The 19,111-nt window shown below is 33.8% G+C and overlaps 2 protein-coding genes across 9 annotated transcripts in view; one reads left to right on the top strand and one right to left on the bottom strand.

Moving 5' to 3' along the window:
• Positions 1 to 19,111, bottom strand: part of PCCB (propionyl-CoA carboxylase subunit beta) — a 111,172-nt gene that overhangs the window by 4,089 nt on the left and 87,972 nt on the right. Inside the window, exon 16 of one of the 5 annotated variants that reach the window (XM_057738193.1) lies at positions 7,673 to 7,722. The exons of 3 other annotated variants lie outside the window; for them this stretch is intronic. In XM_057738193.1, coding sequence (XP_057594176.1) covers positions 7,673 to 7,722 — 50 coding nt within the window. Of the gene's footprint in view, positions 1 to 7,672; positions 7,723 to 19,111 lie in introns of those variants that run through there. One more of the 5 variants, XM_057738191.1, reaches the window with a different exon arrangement.
• STAG1 (STAG1 cohesin complex component) overlaps positions 1 to 19,111 on the top strand; it is a 401,388-nt gene that overhangs the window by 370,896 nt on the left and 11,381 nt on the right. For 3 of the 4 annotated variants that reach the window (XM_057738184.1, XM_057738185.1, XM_057738188.1), the window contains 6 exons: positions 4,583 to 4,675; positions 6,682 to 6,856; positions 8,562 to 8,701; positions 11,610 to 11,711; positions 14,752 to 14,900; positions 15,645 to 15,773. In XM_057738184.1, coding sequence (XP_057594167.1) covers positions 4,583 to 4,675; positions 6,682 to 6,856; positions 8,562 to 8,701; positions 11,610 to 11,711; positions 14,752 to 14,900; positions 15,645 to 15,773 — 788 coding nt within the window. The remainder of the gene's footprint in view (positions 1 to 4,582; positions 4,676 to 6,681; positions 6,857 to 8,561; positions 8,702 to 11,609; positions 11,712 to 14,751; positions 14,901 to 15,644; positions 15,774 to 19,111) is intronic. The other variant, XM_057738186.1, reaches the window with a different exon arrangement.

The following is a 19,111-nucleotide window of genomic DNA, read 5'->3' as shown; positions in this document are numbered from 1 at the left end:
TCTTCACACCAAGTTGCTTTCTGAAAATAAGAGAACATACTGGTTTCATCTAGGAAAAAACATTTGAAAGGAAGCACCATGTACTTAGTCTACATTCTCTTGTATGGACTGAGAGAGGAGATTACTCTTTGCTTTCAGTTTTCATCCCTATAATTCGAGTACTGTGGCTAGAAAGAATTTATTTTAGTAGAATTCCATTGTGTTTAAAGTGTCAGAGACACTCCCTTAATTGCAGTGTAGATAATTAGCATACCTTGCTCTTGGGTTGTTCTTTTTCAGTGTCTTTTGGGTTGACTGGCGTTCTTGTTTATATATAAATATATTTGAGTAATTTGAGTTTCAAATTTCTTACCTGCATAGTGCTGCCTGTCTCTTCAATATATTAATTTTCCAGCATTATAGAAAGTCATTATAGCAAAATGGTTAAGAGCATAGACCCTGGAGGCAACGTGCTTTGGTTAATTTACTACTCCACTTACTAGCTGTGTCTTTGGTCCTGGATTTAACATTTCTGTGCCTGTTTCTTCATATCAATATCAATACCCATCACAGTTTAGGGGATTAGTTGAGTTAATATGTGAAAAGCTTAGATTTATGCCTGGTATACTGTAAGTGCCGATAAATGTTAACTTTGTATAGTGTAAGATGCCAGGATAATGAAGTTTGTAGGAAAATTGTGGGATGAATAAAGCACTGTGTTCTGAAATCCAAAAGAACCTAAATTCTATTCCCAGCTGTTTAAAGGAATTTACTGTATGAGATTAAATATACAACTCTTTTAAATATACAGTATCTGTGCTTATTTACCTAAACCTATTGGTACTTATATTTCTCTCAGTGGATTTTAACTGACTACAGTTACCTTGAGCATTGAACATTTAGGTTGCATCCAAATCTATGCTAAACTTATTGCTTTAGCTTCTATTTCCTTGGTTGCTTCCCATTTCCACTTTCTTCTTAAAATGCTACTACTGATTAGTAAGCAATCAGTAGGTTGCTTAGTTAGTTGTGATGTTAAATTTACAGCTCCTCAGATGAATTGGCAGGTAATCATTTTACATAAGACACAGTTGCTTTGTGATTGACTTTTAAAGGAGTCTTTTGCCTCCAGCTCCAGAGATAGCTGATTCCCTAGACTGCTTGAAACTGCACACTAACCATGAAATTTAAGGGAATAAAGGAGCATTAATATCTCCTAGCATCATTTTTTTAACCATATTTATTGTATGATGAAGTGAACACATTACATATTTGTCCCTAGGATTGTAGTATCATCTGTATTATGTCTACATGGATTTCATTCAGAAAATATTTACTAAACATCTGTCCATGTGCCAAGCACTATTCTAGGCACTAACAGGAGCAGTGAACATTCATCCTTTGAATACTAGGTTTACCAGTTAGCACCTGTATGTTCTCATTTGAGTTCCTAGATTAATTCAGCAGAATCACAGAAAGCTATAGAACCTCAGAGAATATATAGTTCAACCATCTTTTTTCTAGATTTTTAAAATCTGTAATCCTGAGATATAAGATAATTTCTCCAAGGTCATATAGCTAGTTAGTAGCATGGCCTGCCTTTTGTTTTCCTTTCAGTTATTTATTCTCATATTCACATATTCTCAAATCTTTTCTGCTAAAAAGGTCAACAAAGACGGCAAAAGACCTCTAGCAGCCATCTTATTTTTCTCTCACTCTTTACAGTCAGACATTTTTGAAAGAGTTGCCTTCTTCCTTATCTTCCTTTCTACCCATTGCGGTTTGACTTTAGTCCTTTTAATTCCATTTTTTTGTTTGATTTTTTGGTTTTTTTGGCTGCCTTGGGTCTTCATTGCTTTGCACAGGGCTTTCTCTAGTTGCAGCAAGTGGAGGCTACGCTTCGTTGCGATGCTCAGGCTTCTCATTGTGGTGGCTTCTCTTGTTGTGGAGCACAGGCTCTAGGTGCACAGGCTTCAGTAGTTGCAGCACTCAGGCTCAGTGGTTGTGGCGCATGGGTTTAGTTGCTCCATGGCATGTGGGATCAAACATGTGTCCCCTGCATTGGGAGGCGGGTTCTTAACCACTGTGCCACCAAGGAAGTCCCTTCCATTCATTTTTAAATGTTTTCTTTCCTTACCTCTGGGATGCCATATTCTAGTTATGTTCCTACTTCTCAGACCGTTTCTTAGATTTCTTCATATGGTCTTCTTTCTCATCCATCTGTTAAATATTGGTGTTCCCCACGATACTTCTGTCAACCTCTTTACATATTCTCTTCTCCAGTCTCATTTACTTCCATTGCTTCTGCTGCCAATTAAATGTAGAAGACTCTCAAATCTCTATTCTTGCTCAGATTCTTTACCGTGGACTTTGAACTCATCCAACTGCCTACTAGACATCTCAAGTAGGATGTCTTTCAGGGATCGCAGATTATCATCTCTAAAGCCAAACTTGTTACCTTAGCATTTGTTTCTGTGCTAACTATCTTGGTGACTTACACCATAATCCATCTAGTAGGCAACTACCTAGAAATTTAGGAGTAACATCAATATCCCCTGTTCTGATTAGTTCCTAAATTCTGTCAATCCTGCTGCTTTAATTTCTCTTCACTCTATTCACATCTTTCCTGCCAACATTTCATTTTCAGGCCCTCATTTTAGAGTATTCCTATGGCCTTTGTTAATATGTGAAAACTATGGAATAATGATTAGAAGCATGGGCTTTAGATAAAGTCAGATACATCACCCTAGGTGTGGATCTTTATCACTTAGAATCTATAGATGCTCAGAACTTCAGTTTCCTCATCTGTAAAATAGGAATATTAACCACTTACTTCATAGGGTGATTGTGAGACTTAAATTTATGCTGCTTAGAACACAGTATTTGGTACATAATAAGCCCTCAACAGAAGATTATATTTACTATTAACTAGCCTCCATATTTTATATCATTCTCCCTTCTGCTTAGAATATGATTCTTTAACATAAATTTTTAGCAATTTCATGATAAAAATCCTTATTCATTTCATTTTATTTCATGATAAAAATCCTTCTTGCCAACAGGATAATAGGCAAATAATTTAACATGGCATTTTAATTAGTGTCCCATATAAATGGAAATGGGTCCTCTTTTTCTCTTCAGTTTTCTCTTACCACTCTCCTCCCTATTTGATCCCCAACCGCAATAAATTAACAGTCTCTCAGTCTTTCCAGGCTTTTGAACATTCTGTGCCCTCTGGAACACCTTTCTGCATAGGTAGATAATTTTTAGTTGTTCAGAACTTGTCTTACATGTTGTCTTCTTTGGAAACCCTTCTGTGACTACTTTTGACTCTGGGTTAGGCTTTCCGGCATAGCACTCCTTACAGTCTATTGCAGCTGCCTGTTCTCTTGTTCCCCTAATGTTTTGTGAGTCTTTGAAATTAAAGAAGCTCAAGGAATGTTGAGGTTTGGTTGTTGGATGTTCATCTGAAGGAACATTAAAGCTTCTAGAGGCAGTGTCCTTTTTACTACTTTGCACAAGATGATCTTATTCCTTCTTCTAAATATTGCACTCAATTTAGCAAAATAAAATGTATAATTTTTAAAGTATTATTTGGGATGTGAAGATCCTGAAAGAGAATAAGTACTGTCATCTGTACAAAATAGAGTAGCTTAAAGAATTTTAGTTCCATAGAATACTTTTTAAAAGTGATTTCTACATCAGCCTATATGTTCATTTAATTACTCTTCATTACTGTTTTAAATATTGATATAATACTGAGTTATCTGCCTGCGTCTTGCTCATTAGTCAGTGAAAAGAATGTGAGCTCTGGTATCAGACAGTCCCGGTTTCAAACCCTTGCTAATAATAACTACTTCTAAGCAATATAAATATTAAATTATCTATATTGCCCTCATACCAGGGCCTGGCACAGTATAGGTACTTGATAAATTTAAATTTCCTTTTATACTTTTCAAATGTTTCATATTAAATATTATATAGCCATCTGATTAAATCTTATTCACCCATCCAATCTTAGATTAAAGCCCATCTTTCTGTGAAGCTGCCCCCAACTCAGTTCTGTCTGCTACAGTTAGAGTTAATACCAAAAAATTAAACAATTACTCTCTAATTGGTCTAACTCCCTACTAAAATGTTAACCCTTTGAGAACATGGACACTATTTATCTTTTCCCCTTGACATTTTACAGTGCTTAAGATATGGGAGAAATTCAATACATGTTTATTGCTTAACTGATTTTTTTTCAGTATGCTGCTGCACTCCCTCACTTTACTACCAGCTAGTATTTGTTAGAGGAATGACTAAAAAATTTAATATCAGCCTACATAAACCATATGTATAAAGGAAAATATGTTGGAGGAAGTCATACTGAGCATTCCAAAGCTAAACAGAACTGAGTATTTGGGATTATCAGTTTCGCTGTCCCTTTCATTAAGATAACTAGGAAATAACTATATGATTTGGTTCCCAACAATAAATTTGGTTTTATGAATTTCCTTAACAATAAACCAGTTTGGCTATTTTCCTGCTTATTATATCTTCTGGATCACTTTTCTAGGATACTGTAATTCATGCTTGCAAATTTGAATGTGTCTTACAGGAGGATTTGTTGGTATTGAGGAAGACAGTGAAATCCTTTTTGGCTGTTTGCCAACAGTGCCTATCTAATGTTAATACTCCAGTGAAGGAACAGGTAAGAAATTGTCAGCTAAGAGCTCTCAATAAAAATAACTCAAACGTATTGAAGAACAGTAAGATGATGTAAATTTTTCTAAAGAAGATGTTATTTTTTATGGCAGTTCTTAGCATGTAGGTTTATCCCTAACATTTGTGGGACCTGGGACAAGAGTATAGATGTCTGAATATTTAACTTACAAAGTAAGCTAACAAACCTGTTATACGTCTTTGTACCTTGACAAGTATCCTGTCATAATGGCCTGGAAGGTCAGGTTCAAATTTAGAATTCTTGATTCCTAAGAGTTCTATACCACAACTTGGAAGGTTGGGGAGCCGGTAGAGGGTCCACCTTCTTCTCATCTCACCTTCAGCTCTTTCCCATACCAGGTAGAACTTCTCACCTATGTATGTGAACAATTCAGCCCACATATCCAAACTGTCAGCATCACTTCCTCAAATGGCTGCTCCTTGACTACCCTGGGGCCTAGGAGTACACACTGGGGATGCAGTGTGTCTAGAAAAGACGCCTGTGCAGCCCCTGGTAGCAGAATCAGCTCTGTGATGGCAAGGAATTCTTGAATCCCTGTACCTGGACAATGATGTAAAGTAGGGCTGCAGGTGGGCATATCCCATTGGTCCAATGGACTCCTCACCCCTTGGGAAGGGGCGTAGACCAAAGAGGATCAAAGTGGAGCCCAAGGCAGTACCATTTTCTAAAAGTGATTTTGTGAACTATTTAATTATACTGTTCTATTAGGAAGTACTTTTATATAAAACAGATGTACCTTTTCCATATTGTTTTTTATTATGATGTTGGGCTAGAAAAAGAGTCTATCTAGTTAAAGAGTACAATAGTACTTACCCTTTGCTATCTCTTCTTACAAATAGATTATTACAGGCCTCTTCTTTATTAAGTTTTCAGCATCTAATTTAAACGGAAACAGAAATGTTTTTTCCTAAACCTTGTTCTCTAAACCTTCTTAACTCAACTAGTGCTTTCTAAAAGTACCTAGCTCAGGACTTTTAAGCCAAAAATTCAGTGTTTCTGCATCATCACTGTTTGGTGACATGCAAAAGTATGGCCTCAGTTAAAAATATATATTTCCCTGGATTCCTTTCATGCTCTCCTCTTTCCAAGTGACTCTTTCTAAATTTATGTATTTCATGGTTGTGTACTTAGAGCATGAACTGCCATAATTCTTGCTGTAGGTAAACTGCCAAATATACAGTCTTCTCCAAATACAGAGCAAAATTGTGTTTTCCCATAGAAGTCAATTTTCGGGAGGGTGAGTGGATTGTTTTGAGGTATCAGAGCCCTCAATCATTCCATAACAAAATCTTATAATGACATAAGTTTATTTTGTACCATCCGTTAAACAGGATAAATTTGGCAACATAACTGTAATACTTCTTTATGGGGAAATATATTGGAAGTTCCGTATGTGATTAGACTTGTTGGGAAGCTTTTAGTCACTGGTTTTTATGTGATTGATCCTGAAATCAATTTTAACCTACTATTTGAAATTTTGCTTTACAGTAGATTTTTTTAAAGAGGAATCCAAAATAGTAGCTTACAAATTTAGATTGCTGTATTGTAATTTGTTAAATTATACAGTTTGCCTTAAGATTTATGCTTATTATTTGATTATGCAGTATAAGATTGATTTGCAACCTGTCGTTAATTTATTGTATCAATTTTGTATTTCCAGAGTTGAATTTAACTCATTTTTAATAAGTTCTAGTCAAAATCTCTTAACTGTTTTGAGTTAATACAGCCAAGTAAAAGAAATAGGTTATATTTAGGAGAGTGGAGAGTCTTAAATATGACTAGTATGTAATGAGAAAAAGTAATTTTATTAAGTTTGGAAATTAAAGTTAAGTAGCTGCAATTTGAATACTCAGAATTCTATTATGGTACTGTTACTGAGCTGTGTTTAATTTAGTATATTTTCATTAACATTGATTTGTAGTTATAGCTATATTTGTACAATATTTTACTGATTAATTTCCTTTGCATTCCAGGCTTTCATGTTACTCTGTGATCTTTTGATGATTTTTAGCCACCAATTAATGACAGGTGGCAGGGAGGGCCTTCAGCCTTTGGTGTTTAATCCAGATACTGGACTTCAGTCTGAACTCCTCAGTTTTGTGATGGATCATGTTTTCATTGACCAAGATGAGGAAAACCAGAGCATGGGTATTTGTAGCTATCATTTTGTCAATATTGATCTTGTTTTACCCATCCCAAAAGATGTGAGAAAAAATTTTCAAATTCAATCCTAAAAAATACTGTAATTTCTCTTGTTAAAAAAAGTTAATACATTCCTATAGTTCAGAAAACAACAAGAATAAAAGTATACACAATGAAGTGTCCCTCCTTTAACATAGTACCTTAGAATCTTTCCCCATCACTACATACAGAGCTTCCTTATTCTAATAATAGCTACATAGTATTTTATTATTTAAATATAGCATAATTTACATTATTCATCTCATATTGATTGACATTTGGCTAGTTTCCAATTTTCTGCTATTTTAAAATATGCTATAATGAATAATTGTGTACATTTGTCATTTCCCACATATGTAAAATGTATATTTAGGATAGACGTTTCTTTCTAATTGAACTGCGTTCAGGTTCATAATTTTTCTAAAGGAAAGCATCTGAGATCCTTTCTGTTCCTGAATAGTGATCATATATTACTTAAATTAACAAAATGCGACTCTAAGATACTAAGTGCTAAAATAATGTCAAAATTGTGCTGAGCCTGCAGAATGAAAACTTAGCAAAATTAAACTGAATATAAATAATTGTAAATAAATATTATATAGAATAGGTTATTTGTGAAATAGATGATTTAAGCTCTCTAAAATAAGATCTGTGGCATATCATATCCACAGATCTACCTGGTGCTCTTAGAATGTTATTTAACAGAACATTTTAGTATATACTGGACTGTGAAAAAAATGGTCTTTTTTTGAGTTCATATTAGTTTCAGGAGATAAAATTTACCTGCTAGTCGTCTTAAGTAAAAGGATTTCCAACTTCTCAAAGCATTGGTGCTTCACAGCAGGACCAGTTAATAGAAAGGGAAGAGAGAAGTTGAGAGTAAGTTTTTTTAATGAATATATACAAGTGAAGAAGGGAAGAAAGAACACTTTCCCTAAATAAGGGCAGGCCAAGACATGAGAGGGTCAACACAGAGCCTGAAACAAATCTGTTAACTTTTATTGTCTGGAGCCTTGTGGAAAAATTTTTCTTGGGATTAAAAATAGAGAAGCCAGTAGGGCCTGAGAATCTAAAACATGAGGAATAAACACTACTTGTTTGAAAGCATTGATAAGGTTTTCAGAAAATGTGTATGTACATAATATGGTTTGCAAATATACTTTATTTCTCAGCTTACAGTGTTACCATGTTTAGGACAAGAACTGAAAACTAACACGTCTGTATAATTTCCATTATTCCCCGTATATTTTTCTAAAAGAAAACTTTTTCTGTGTCTTAAAATTTTCCAGAAATTTCTTCTCTGTAGAAATATATTAGCACATAAGGAATATTCAGATAAGAAAAGACAGCATTTTAAAGGAAAATAGACAACAGTATTATTATGACAAAAGTATCAGAAAAAAAATCTATATATGGTTTATCTTTACTCAGTCTTTGCTCTGATGATCTCATAGAAGCTAGAAACCTTAATGCCTACTAAGTGTTTAACAAATGTGTAACTAAATATAGCACCCTAAAATAATCAGTATAACTAATAGTTTTTATCCCATCTAAAACTGAATTGTACCTATTTGTAAAGTTATAAGCTGTTTTTTTATTATATAGATTATCTACATTGTTTTACCTTGGATAAAGGGCCAGAGTTCATAACTAATTTATTTTCTGTGGGTAGAGGGTGATGAAGAAGATGAAGCTAATAAAATTGAGGCCTTACATAAGAGAAGGAACCTGCTGGCTGCCTTCAGCAAACTTATCATCTACGATATTGTTGACATGCATGCAGCTGCAGACATCTTTAAACACTACATGAAGGTATAGTTTCATAGTCTTTTTTTTTAGTGGGTAAAAGGATATTTATTTATTAAGATAGTAGTTTCATATTCTTATTTTTCTCCTTCCACCTAAGTAGCAGAGAAATTTGTAATTAAAAGTGAAAGGATGATGGATAAGCTAAAATTGACAGCTTTTACCTAAATATTATTGATTTTCTGAAATATTTAAAATCTCTCTGTTATATACAAGCTTTTTATCACGCTGTACCATTCTTTCAATTTCATAAAGTAGGAGTTCCTTACATTTATATGAAAGAATGCCTTTTTATTTCCATGAGGCCATGGACTCTTCTTATGGAAGAAGGCTAACTCTCTTCCATATGACATCTCTTCAGATACATTTATAAGTATGCCTACTGTGTACCATGCCACCTTCCAGGCACTGAAGTTACAGAGATTTTTAATTGTCTGCTCAAAAGTGGTCTAAAGCTGGAGATAGTCAAGTAATTAGACAGTTGCATTTATACAGTGTGATAGAGGTATGAATTAGGGGTTCCTGGATATATAAAACAGATACCTCACTCTTAAGAAATATGAGGGTTAATGAAAAGTGCTTCGAAGTGCCTTCCGAACTAAGTCTGAGATGATAAGCAAAAATTACTCAAGCAAAGAAGTAGTGGGAGAACTTTTAAGCAGATTGGACTTCATGTACGAAGACACAAAGGAAATGAATTGCTTGGGGGAAATGCAAGTAATTTGATATAGCAACACAGATTGCCTATGAGAATGGAGCCAGAGGAAAGATTTAAAGAAACTGACAGGTTAGACCTTATATGCGGTGTGAGACGTGTGAGAACTTGGGGTTTTTCTCCTAAGGGAGATGTCAAAGGGTTTTACACCATTCTTTGTATGACAGGATTTTGATGGGTAGTCTCCTTCATGGCTGCTCTCCTGTCTACAAGCTCCATTTTCTTCTGACCCTCGAGAAAAGCAGTACTCAAAAATCTTTATGATATAGCCTAACAGGCACACTTCTCAGTTTACGTATTTTTGCCTTGTTCTTATGTTAGAGATAGTATTTTATTTTGCCCATGTTCAGAATATTGTGTATGCCATTGACTCACTTGTGTCTTTATCTATGTTTAGGTCCAGTTCTAGTTATGACGTAGTAACTAAGTCATCATATTTTGCTAAACAACTGCAATGTGATAAGCACTGTGTTAGTAGCCAGAGATTTAAAGAGGACATGATTTCTGCACTAACGAGGTTATATATTAACAGAGAAACTGAAATGTAAACACAATATAACATGCTAATGATGAATAGCTGCCTATGTTCTATGCCATTTATATTTGAGACATTGTTCTAAGGCTTTTACGTTATCTTTGTTGATTATAGTAACTCTGTGAGTTAGGAAATAATATCTTTATTTACACGTAAGGAAATTAAGGCTCAGAGAGGTTAAATAACTTTCGAAGATCACACAACTATTAAAATAGCAAAAACTGGCATTTGATTTTAGGTTTGTCTAGCTTAAAAGTTTATTAGCTCTTTCCACTAGACCATAAAGCCTCAGCATGATCATTGTAGTGACAGATGTATAAATTACAAAGCAAGCACAGATATATAGAGGGACTTAAGTGAGCAACCAGAGAAGGCTTCCAAAGTAATGTCCTAAACAGGATTTGGTTGGATAAACATGAGCTTACCATGTTTTTCCTTGTCATCCCTTAGCAATACTGTCTTGGTTTCAAGAAATAAGCTTTACCCAAAACTTTTATCATCCTTAGCAATTTTTACACCCCTCTGTTCATTGTAGGCTTTAATTTTTTTGTTAATATTCTAATGGTTGTTTGCAATTCTTTATTATATATCCTTGTCTATTTGGCTTTTTGCCTCATTTCTCTATGTGATCATTAAAAATTTGAATTTATTGTTGATCTACCTGTTGAACCACTTTAGTGTTCTCATATATCTTTTTTTTTTAAGCTCTTTATTGGAATATAATTGCTTTACACTGTTGTGCCAGTTTTTACTGTACACCAAAGTGAATCAGCTGTGTTTATACATATATCCCCATATCCCCACCCTCCCTGTCCTAAAATCTTTCTCTTTTTATCTGCATTGAGATAAATTTTTAATTACACTGAAAGGGTGATTCTTTTGAGATATTTCCCCTTTTTTGCCTTCCTTTTTTTGCACTTCACATCATGGAAGTATACCCATCTTGTTGAAGATCATAAAAATCCAGTTGTCAAGCTGATATATTCACTTCCTTACATAGGTTATAGGTTATAGGTTTTAGGCTCTAGCTCGGAAATAACATCCAGACTTAATGGTCTCAAAGTTTTTCCTAGTTATTTATTCACAAGGAAAACTTTAAGTCCTGTGTCAAAAAATTGAATTATAAAGAAATTAGTTGAATTTTTCTCAGTCACTATTGAAGAAATCAGTATTTTTTTTTTATATTATAAAAGTAAAATATAGACATGGGAGGGAAATGAGTGCACAAAAGTATTCAGTGAAAAGTTAAATCTGTTGCTGTAATCTGTCCTTTCCCTTATTTAGGCCCACTCCCCAGAAGAAAGCAATTTTATCTCTTTTGGTTTTAGTTCTTCAGGATGTTTCTGAGTTCTGTTTCTTGATTTGTCACCTTTTAAGTGGTGTCTATTGAATCCATGTTGTAAAAAATGAGGAATTTTGCTCACGTGTATCTCTTCTCCTCTTGGAATTCCCAGTTTTTTACTTTTATTATTATTAGTTATTTCATAATTTTAAATGTCAAATGTTTATTCCTTTAACTTTAGACAATTATCTTTTAACTTTCAGTAGGTTTTAAGATGAAAAATTAAACACCTCTATACTCCCCTTTCCATTTCTTTCATCACGCCTATTCTTTATCTCATGAAATGTCAACAGTTTTAAAGCTATGTTTTTTTTCCTAACAGTATTACAATGACTATGGTGATATTATTAAGGAAACACTGAGTAAAACCAGGCAGATTGATAAAATTCAGTGTGCCAAGACCCTCATTCTCAGTTTACAGCAGGTAAGAAAATTGAAAGGAAAGAGATGAAGAGTAGCGTTTAATATTATCGAGTACTTCCATGAGCTTATTATTATGTGCTAGGTATCTTACCTCACTTAAATTAGGTCATTAATACATTACTGTGGATACTTTCTGGTACAAAGATGTGTTATGTGTCTTTTCTTTAGGAAGACAGTCCTATAGTTCACATTTCAAATAGATGAAATCCTGAGGTGATCTACTCTTAAACCAGATGAAGTGTCAAATTGGATACTTAAAAAGTAATCATTTTTAAAGAAAATATATAAAAATATATTTTAGAAGTATGTAATAAGGGAAGGGACAACAGTAATATCCAAAGAAGAAAATATGTCACATGTATTGCCTAAATTAGATTTCTAGTAAATGCCTAGTATTAATGTAGAGATGGCAGGGTGGGGGATGGCTATAGGGTAAATATATATATATGTATATATGTATATATTTACCCTATAATAAAGGTCAGTGGCAAAAGGACCGGGCCTATTCAGTAGGTGATGGGTCCATTGACTATGTATTTGGAGAAATGGCTATAAATAGCCCTACCTAACATGTACCCAAAATAACTACTAAGTGGATTATATATAAATGTTAAAAATTAAAAGTTTATAAGAAAATAAAGGGACTTCCTAGGTGGCGCAGTGGTTAAGAATCCGCCTGCCAATGCAGGGGACACGGGTTTGATCCTTGCTCCAAGAAGATCCCACATGCTGCAGAGCAACTAAGCCCATGAGCCACAACTATTGAGCCTGTGTGCCGCAACTGCTGAAGCCCATGCACCTAGAGCCCTTGCTCCACCACAAGAGAAGGCATAGCAATGAGGAGCCCACGCACCACAATGAAGAAAAGCCCCCGCTCGTTGCAACTAAACAAAGCCCATGTGCAGCAACAAAGACCCAACACAGCCAATAAATAAATAAATTTTTAAAAAGAAAATAAAAAGATATTTTTATATCCTGGAGTAGGGAAGTCCTCCAAGGAAAGAAGCCAAAATGTAAAAAACTGATGATATAGATATAAACTTGAACAGATTTATACATCAACCAGCACTCTGAACAAAATTTAAAAATCAGTGACAGACTGTGGGAAAGTATTTTTAATCATACATAGCAAATCCTACATATCAGTAACAAAGGTAAATAAATGCCATACAAAAGTGAACAAATGAAAAGCCACTTTTTAGAAGAGGAAACATTATAAAGCAATAAACATATGAAAAGAGGCATAACTTCATTAATAATTAATATCATACAAACTGAAACAAGACATTTATCACTGCTGAATAGACTGGCATGAATTAAAATGATAGTACCAGTAATTGTTAAAGATGTGGCAAGGAAAGGTCCCTTGTGAAAGCAATTGCTTTTACCTTCTTGGAATATAATTTTGCAGTATATTTTGAAATTTAAGATATGCATTCCTTTTAAACTAGTATTTTTCCTACTTAAGTATCTATGTAGATATATGCAGGTGTGCACAAAAACATGTATGTGAAAGATGTTTTATTGCAGCAGTCTGTGTAATATTGCAAAATTGGAAATAGTCTAAATGTCCACCAACAGGAATAGTTAAATAAACTGATACTCTGAAGTAGCTAAGACATTTTTCAGGCAAAATATTACATGAAAAATAGCAAGTTTCAGGACAGAATATATAGTACAATACCATTTATGTAAAAGTTAAAACTTTAATATATTAATGTATCTAAACTGGTCTAGAAAACTTTCAGACTTTAACACTGATTATATTTGGAGAGAAGAATGATTTATAATGTGAAAGAGAAAAGAGAACTTACTCATTGAATTTTGTGCAATGAAATATATTCTTTGTGTTTATTTTAAATGTAAATTTTAAAGTTTAAGGCTATTGTGTAAAATTATTTGTGAAAACGTTTTAAAGTTTAAGAATTTATAAACAATTACCTATGAATAAATTTGAAAATCTTTGGAAGAACTGCTGTTTCTAGTCATGGCAGAGTAAGTAGTTCAAGCCAGGCTATTGCTAACGAAACCTAAAAAGGCAGACAACATAAATAATGGAAAATAAGAGCTATTTCAGTGAAATGGTGTAATTAGAGTGAATTGAGAGATTGGGAGATGAGGAAGTGAGGAAAACAAATGTAAACAATACTTCTCAGGATCTTTTTGTAAAGAGAATGAGAAAAATGTGTTGGTAGCTGGCAGAGGAGATGGAATTAAGAAGTTAGGGTTGGTTGGTTGGTTGGTTGGTTGTTTAAGATGCATGCATCTAACAGAGAAGGAATCGTTGATGATGTAGGAAGAAGCAGTAGCACAGGACCAAACCACTAAGTAGGTAGAGAACAGTGAGATTCAGTACATAGAAAGAGGGAGTGGCTTTAGGTGAAAGCTTGGACTATTCATCTCTCATAATAGAAGGGAAGGCATATATGTGTAAGTGTTTAACTTTGGTGGCAGAATGATGATTGCTTTTATATTCTTTAGTACTCCAGAGTTTTGTTTCTGTTATTTTGACACAGTGTATGTAATGTGTATGTAATTATAAAACCCCTTCACTCAGTTTAAGAACTTTTTCGTATATTTTGTTATTGGGTAGGAAAAATCACCCCATATATTTTAATGGTCTTTTATATAATGTTCTTGTCTAATATGTAGTAAGTGAAAAAACGGAGTTCTGAACCCTGTATTTCATATATTGCCATTCCTGTGAAAACAACAAAAAGAATACATAGATGTTTATGAATACAGAATATATTTTTGTAAACATATTTCCTTTTCCCATCCCAAAATGTGTTCCTTTTTGGTAAAAAAGAAATAAATTCTGGCTTGCATTTAATCACACAACTAGCATGAAAATGAGCTAAAGAATAGTAGGTAATAGTAGATAACCTGGAGAAGGGGAACAGTGTGACTACTGTTAATACAAGGAGGGAAATATGTATTTCACCATATGCCTTTTAAATATTTTTTAATTACCTATTTTAACAATAAATAAATATTTCTTAGCTATAGGTTTTTTCCTCTTTATTTTTTCTTCCTACCAGTTGTTTAATGAACTTGTTCAAGAGCAGGGTCCCAACCTAGATAGGACATCTGCCCATGTCAGTGGCATTAAAGAATTGGCACGTCGCTTTGCCCTTACATTTGGATTGGACCAGATCAAGACACGAGAAGCAGTTGCCACACTTCACAAGTGAGTGAGCTAAACACTCTGTTGTACACAATCTGGTTTACTGGAATTTACCAGAAGCAGCTATTATTTGACCAGTTTTTAAAGTGACAAATTTAGAATTTTCAACTTATAAGAACTGTAGAGGTTGTCTGATGAGTCTCAACTAGGAGAGTACTTTTAATTTGAAAAATACTTATATCACCTGTTTTTTTCATCTTATAAAGTATGGACAGGAAAGTTTTAACAAAATATTCTTGTCTGGTCTATCAGTGAGAAAATGTTGTGGGAGAACAACACTGCAGCCTCATTTTATAATGGAAACCTCATTTCAAAATGGAAAACTGCATAACAAAAAATTTTAAGTATCTTACAAAAACTCAAACACCTGCTAGGTACCATGACCAACTCTGAGAACCAAATTTTCTGACAATCTCAGTATCTCTCCAATATCTTTCTATTATCTCTAAAAGCTACACAGGAATTTAGTTAGCTTTGTGGCTGTTTAGCTATTTTTTATTGTTTTTCACAATATAAGTTGTAAAATATAAGTTCACAATATAAGTTGTTTTCCACTGTAAATAACAAAATTAAATGTTATTATGCAACTCTGGCATACAAATTAACATTATTTTACCATTTGAATTATCAAATTTTACTACTTTCAGTGATGATTTTGCTGCCTTCCCAGTATTTTTGAAATTCTGGCCCATTGAAGAACTACACTAGCTATTTGGAAAAATAAGACAATACTTTCTTTTATTTCAGGGATGGCATAGAATTTGCCTTCAAATACCAAAATCAGAAAGGACAAGAATATCCACCTCCTAATCTGGCTTTCCTAGAAGTACTAAGTGAATTTTCATCTAAGCTTCTTCGACAAGACAAAAAGACTGTGTAAGTTGCATGTTGTACGACAAGTGACTTTCATCATGACACCTTTATAATTTTAAATGTTTAATTTTTGAAAAAGTAATCATCTAAATATAATTACTCTTGGTAACTTAGGCTCTGAAAGTTTGTTTTAAGAGACTATAATTTTCTTTCAAACTTTTATATAGTTTTTCTTTGACTGCTTACCTTTCAGTACCCTAGAATTTGCAAGCAGAAATGATTTCTTATTCTCTAATTCAAAGATGTATGAACACTGGCTTAACCATTGTGGAACACTTTCTTCTTTCTTTTTATATTAATTATATTTTAGTTTTATTTGAGTTTTTTTCCTTTTTTCTTTTTTTGCTTGCGGGCTCTTAGTTCCCCAACCAGGGATCAAACCCACACCCTCTGCAGTGGAAGCACAGAGTCCTAACCACTGGATTACCAGAGAATTCCCTTTAGTTTTATTTTGTAGAAGATTATTTCCAGAAGATTGAAGGTCCATTTGGCTTATAGTTTTCTTTATAATGCTGTTCAAGTCTTCTATTTTCTTTTGTTTAGTTGTTCTATCTATTACTGTAAGTGGGGTATTGAAGTCTCCAGTTATTTTTATTGAACTGTTATTTCTCCTTTCAGTTCTCAGTTTTGCTTCATGTGTATTTTTGGGCTCTGCTGTTAGTTGTATATATGTTTATAATGTCTTCCTGGTGGATTGACTCTTACTTACCACTATGAAATGTCCTTCTTTGTCCCTAGTAATTTTTCTCTCAAAGTCTATTTTTTTCTTTTTTTTATATTGAAAGTGTACAATTTGATTTTTTTTTTTCTTATTAGTAATGTATATATGGCAATCCCAATCTCCCAGTAAAGTCTGTTTTTTCTGATACTAGTGTAACCACTCCAGCTCTATTTTAGTTACTGTTTGCATGGTGTAGCTTTCTTTCTATCCTTTCAACTTTCTGCCTTTTTGCCTTTGAATTTAAAGTGTGTTTCTTGTAGACAGCATATACAGGCATACCTCAGAGATACTGCAGTTCCAGACCATCACAAGAAAGTGAATACTGTAATAAATAAAGCAAGTCACATGAATTTTTTGGTTTCTCAGTGCATAGAAGTGTTATATTTACACTCTACTAGAGTCTATTAAGTGTGCAATAGCATTATGTCTTATAGACAATGTCCATACCTTAATTTAAAAATACTTTATTGCTTGAAAATGCTAACCATCATCTGACAATGCAGGGTTACCAGAAACCTGCATTCAATTTGTAGAAAACACAGTATCTGCAAAGCACAATAAAATGAGGTACGCCTGTACTTAGAACACGTTTTTTGTTTTGAAACATTTCTTTTAAAACAATCTCTGCCATAATACTTTCTGTTTTCCATATGTCTGTCTTTGTTTTTGCCTTCTTTTATTGCCTTCTTTTATATTAAATGGATATTTTCTAGTGTAACATTTTAATTCCTTCAGAAACCTTTAATTATATATATATTTTAGTTATTTTCTTAGTTGCGGATATGAAATACCATCTGGTATCATTTCCTTACTCTAATACATATTTGCTATTAATGTCCACTTTTTTTGTGTACATTGTCGAATACACATTTCTGTGTTACTGGCCCAACAACACAGTGATGCATATTGTTTTACACAATTGCTTTTTAAATTGGTGAAAAGGACAGAAGATACGTAAATATGCAATTATATTGTCCTTTATGACTACCTGGTAATTACCCTTCAGTACTCTTTGTTTTTTCATGTAAATTCAGATTACATGAAGAACTTCCTTAGTATTTCCTGTAAGGCAAGTCAGCCAGCAGCAAATTCTCTAGGCTTTTGTTCATCTGAGAGTGTTTTAAACTTATTGGGAGTTCCTTTGTGTGTAATGAGTTACTTTTCTCTTACTACTTTCAAGATTTTTTTAATCTTTGGGCATTCAGCATTTTCACTGTGATGCATCTAGTTGTGGATCGCTTTGCATTTATCCTGCTTGGACTGACTTTGTTGAGCTTTGAGGATGTGTAGATTCATGTTTTTCATCACATTTGGAAGTGATTAGCCATATTTCTTCAAATTTATTTCTACACCTTTCTTCTCCTCGTACTCCCATTATACATGTCAGTGTACTTAATGATATCCCACATTTCTCTCAGGCACTGTTCATTTTTCTTCATTTTTTTTTTCTCTTTGCTCTTCAGATTACATAATCTCTACTGATATATGTTCAAGATCACTGATTTCTCTTCTGCCAGCTCAAATCTGTTGAGCCCCTTTAGTGACTTTTTAATTTCCTTTGTTGTACTGCAAAATTCCCATTTGATTCTTTTTTTAACATGTCTTCTTATTCATGTTCTCTACTGAGAGATAGTGTTATTATACTTTTAATTCTTTAGACAGTTTTCTTTAGTTCTTTGAGCATATGTATAATAATTGCTGTGCTATTGTTGTGGGCCAAGTTTCTATTGCTTGCTTTTTTTTTTCCTATATATGGATTACATTTCCCTATTTCTTTGCCTGTCTCATAAAACTGACCACTTTAGATAATATATTGCATATAAGATACATTGTAAAGTAATAATTTAGTTACTCTAGATATTCATTCTTTATCCCCCTAGAGACTGATATTGTTGGTTGCTTGGTCATTTATTTGTTTAGAGACTTGGATTAACAAACTCTGTGGGGTCTATTTCTCTTGCAGTATGCAGCCTCTGCTGTCCCTACTCAGATCTTTTCTCTTATTTTTTATCATTTAGCCTGTGTCAGCCTCTTATTAATCAAAGGTTGTGCTTAAACCTCCTTAGCAAGTTAGATTTTTACTTTTTACTGTTGGATGTGGATGTGGCTTTTGAAAGCTGCTGTCATAGTTCAGGGTGTTTACTCTGCCCCATGGTCAGCCAGGGGACCAGCAGCTTAGAAGCTCCCTCCCTGGTTGCTCCTGAGAAGGGCAGCCTTAGGCCATGTACAGTCTTCCAGACTAACAGAGAAATATCATATGTGATTTAATTTATTTATTTTAACTCTAATTTTTTAGAGCAGTTTTAGGTTCATAGCAAACATGAGGGGAAGGTATGGCAAATTCCCATCCCATAGACCCCCTGCCTCTACAGGTGCATAGCCTCCCCCACTGTCAACAACCAGCACCAAAAAGGTTGCTTTTCTGGAGAGAGGATGTGCCAGGCTCCTGACGCCACCATTCTAGAAATCCTGCCCTGGTTTGAACACTTGAAAAGAAAATTCAGTAATCTTTTTGAGCCAAACTTCTGATTTTTTTTTTTTTTTTGAACATTGGTATTTAAAAAGAAAAAAAGGAAGAAACACACATACACCCTTAGTAATACATTTGCTTGTTTAAAAG

Source organism: Hippopotamus amphibius, chromosome 6 (genome assembly GCF_030028045.1).
Source record: "Hippopotamus amphibius kiboko isolate mHipAmp2 chromosome 6, mHipAmp2.hap2, whole genome shotgun sequence".
Lineage (NCBI taxonomy): Eukaryota > Metazoa > Chordata > Mammalia > Artiodactyla > Hippopotamidae > Hippopotamus > Hippopotamus amphibius.
This window is presented reverse-complemented; position numbering and strand designations above follow the sequence as displayed.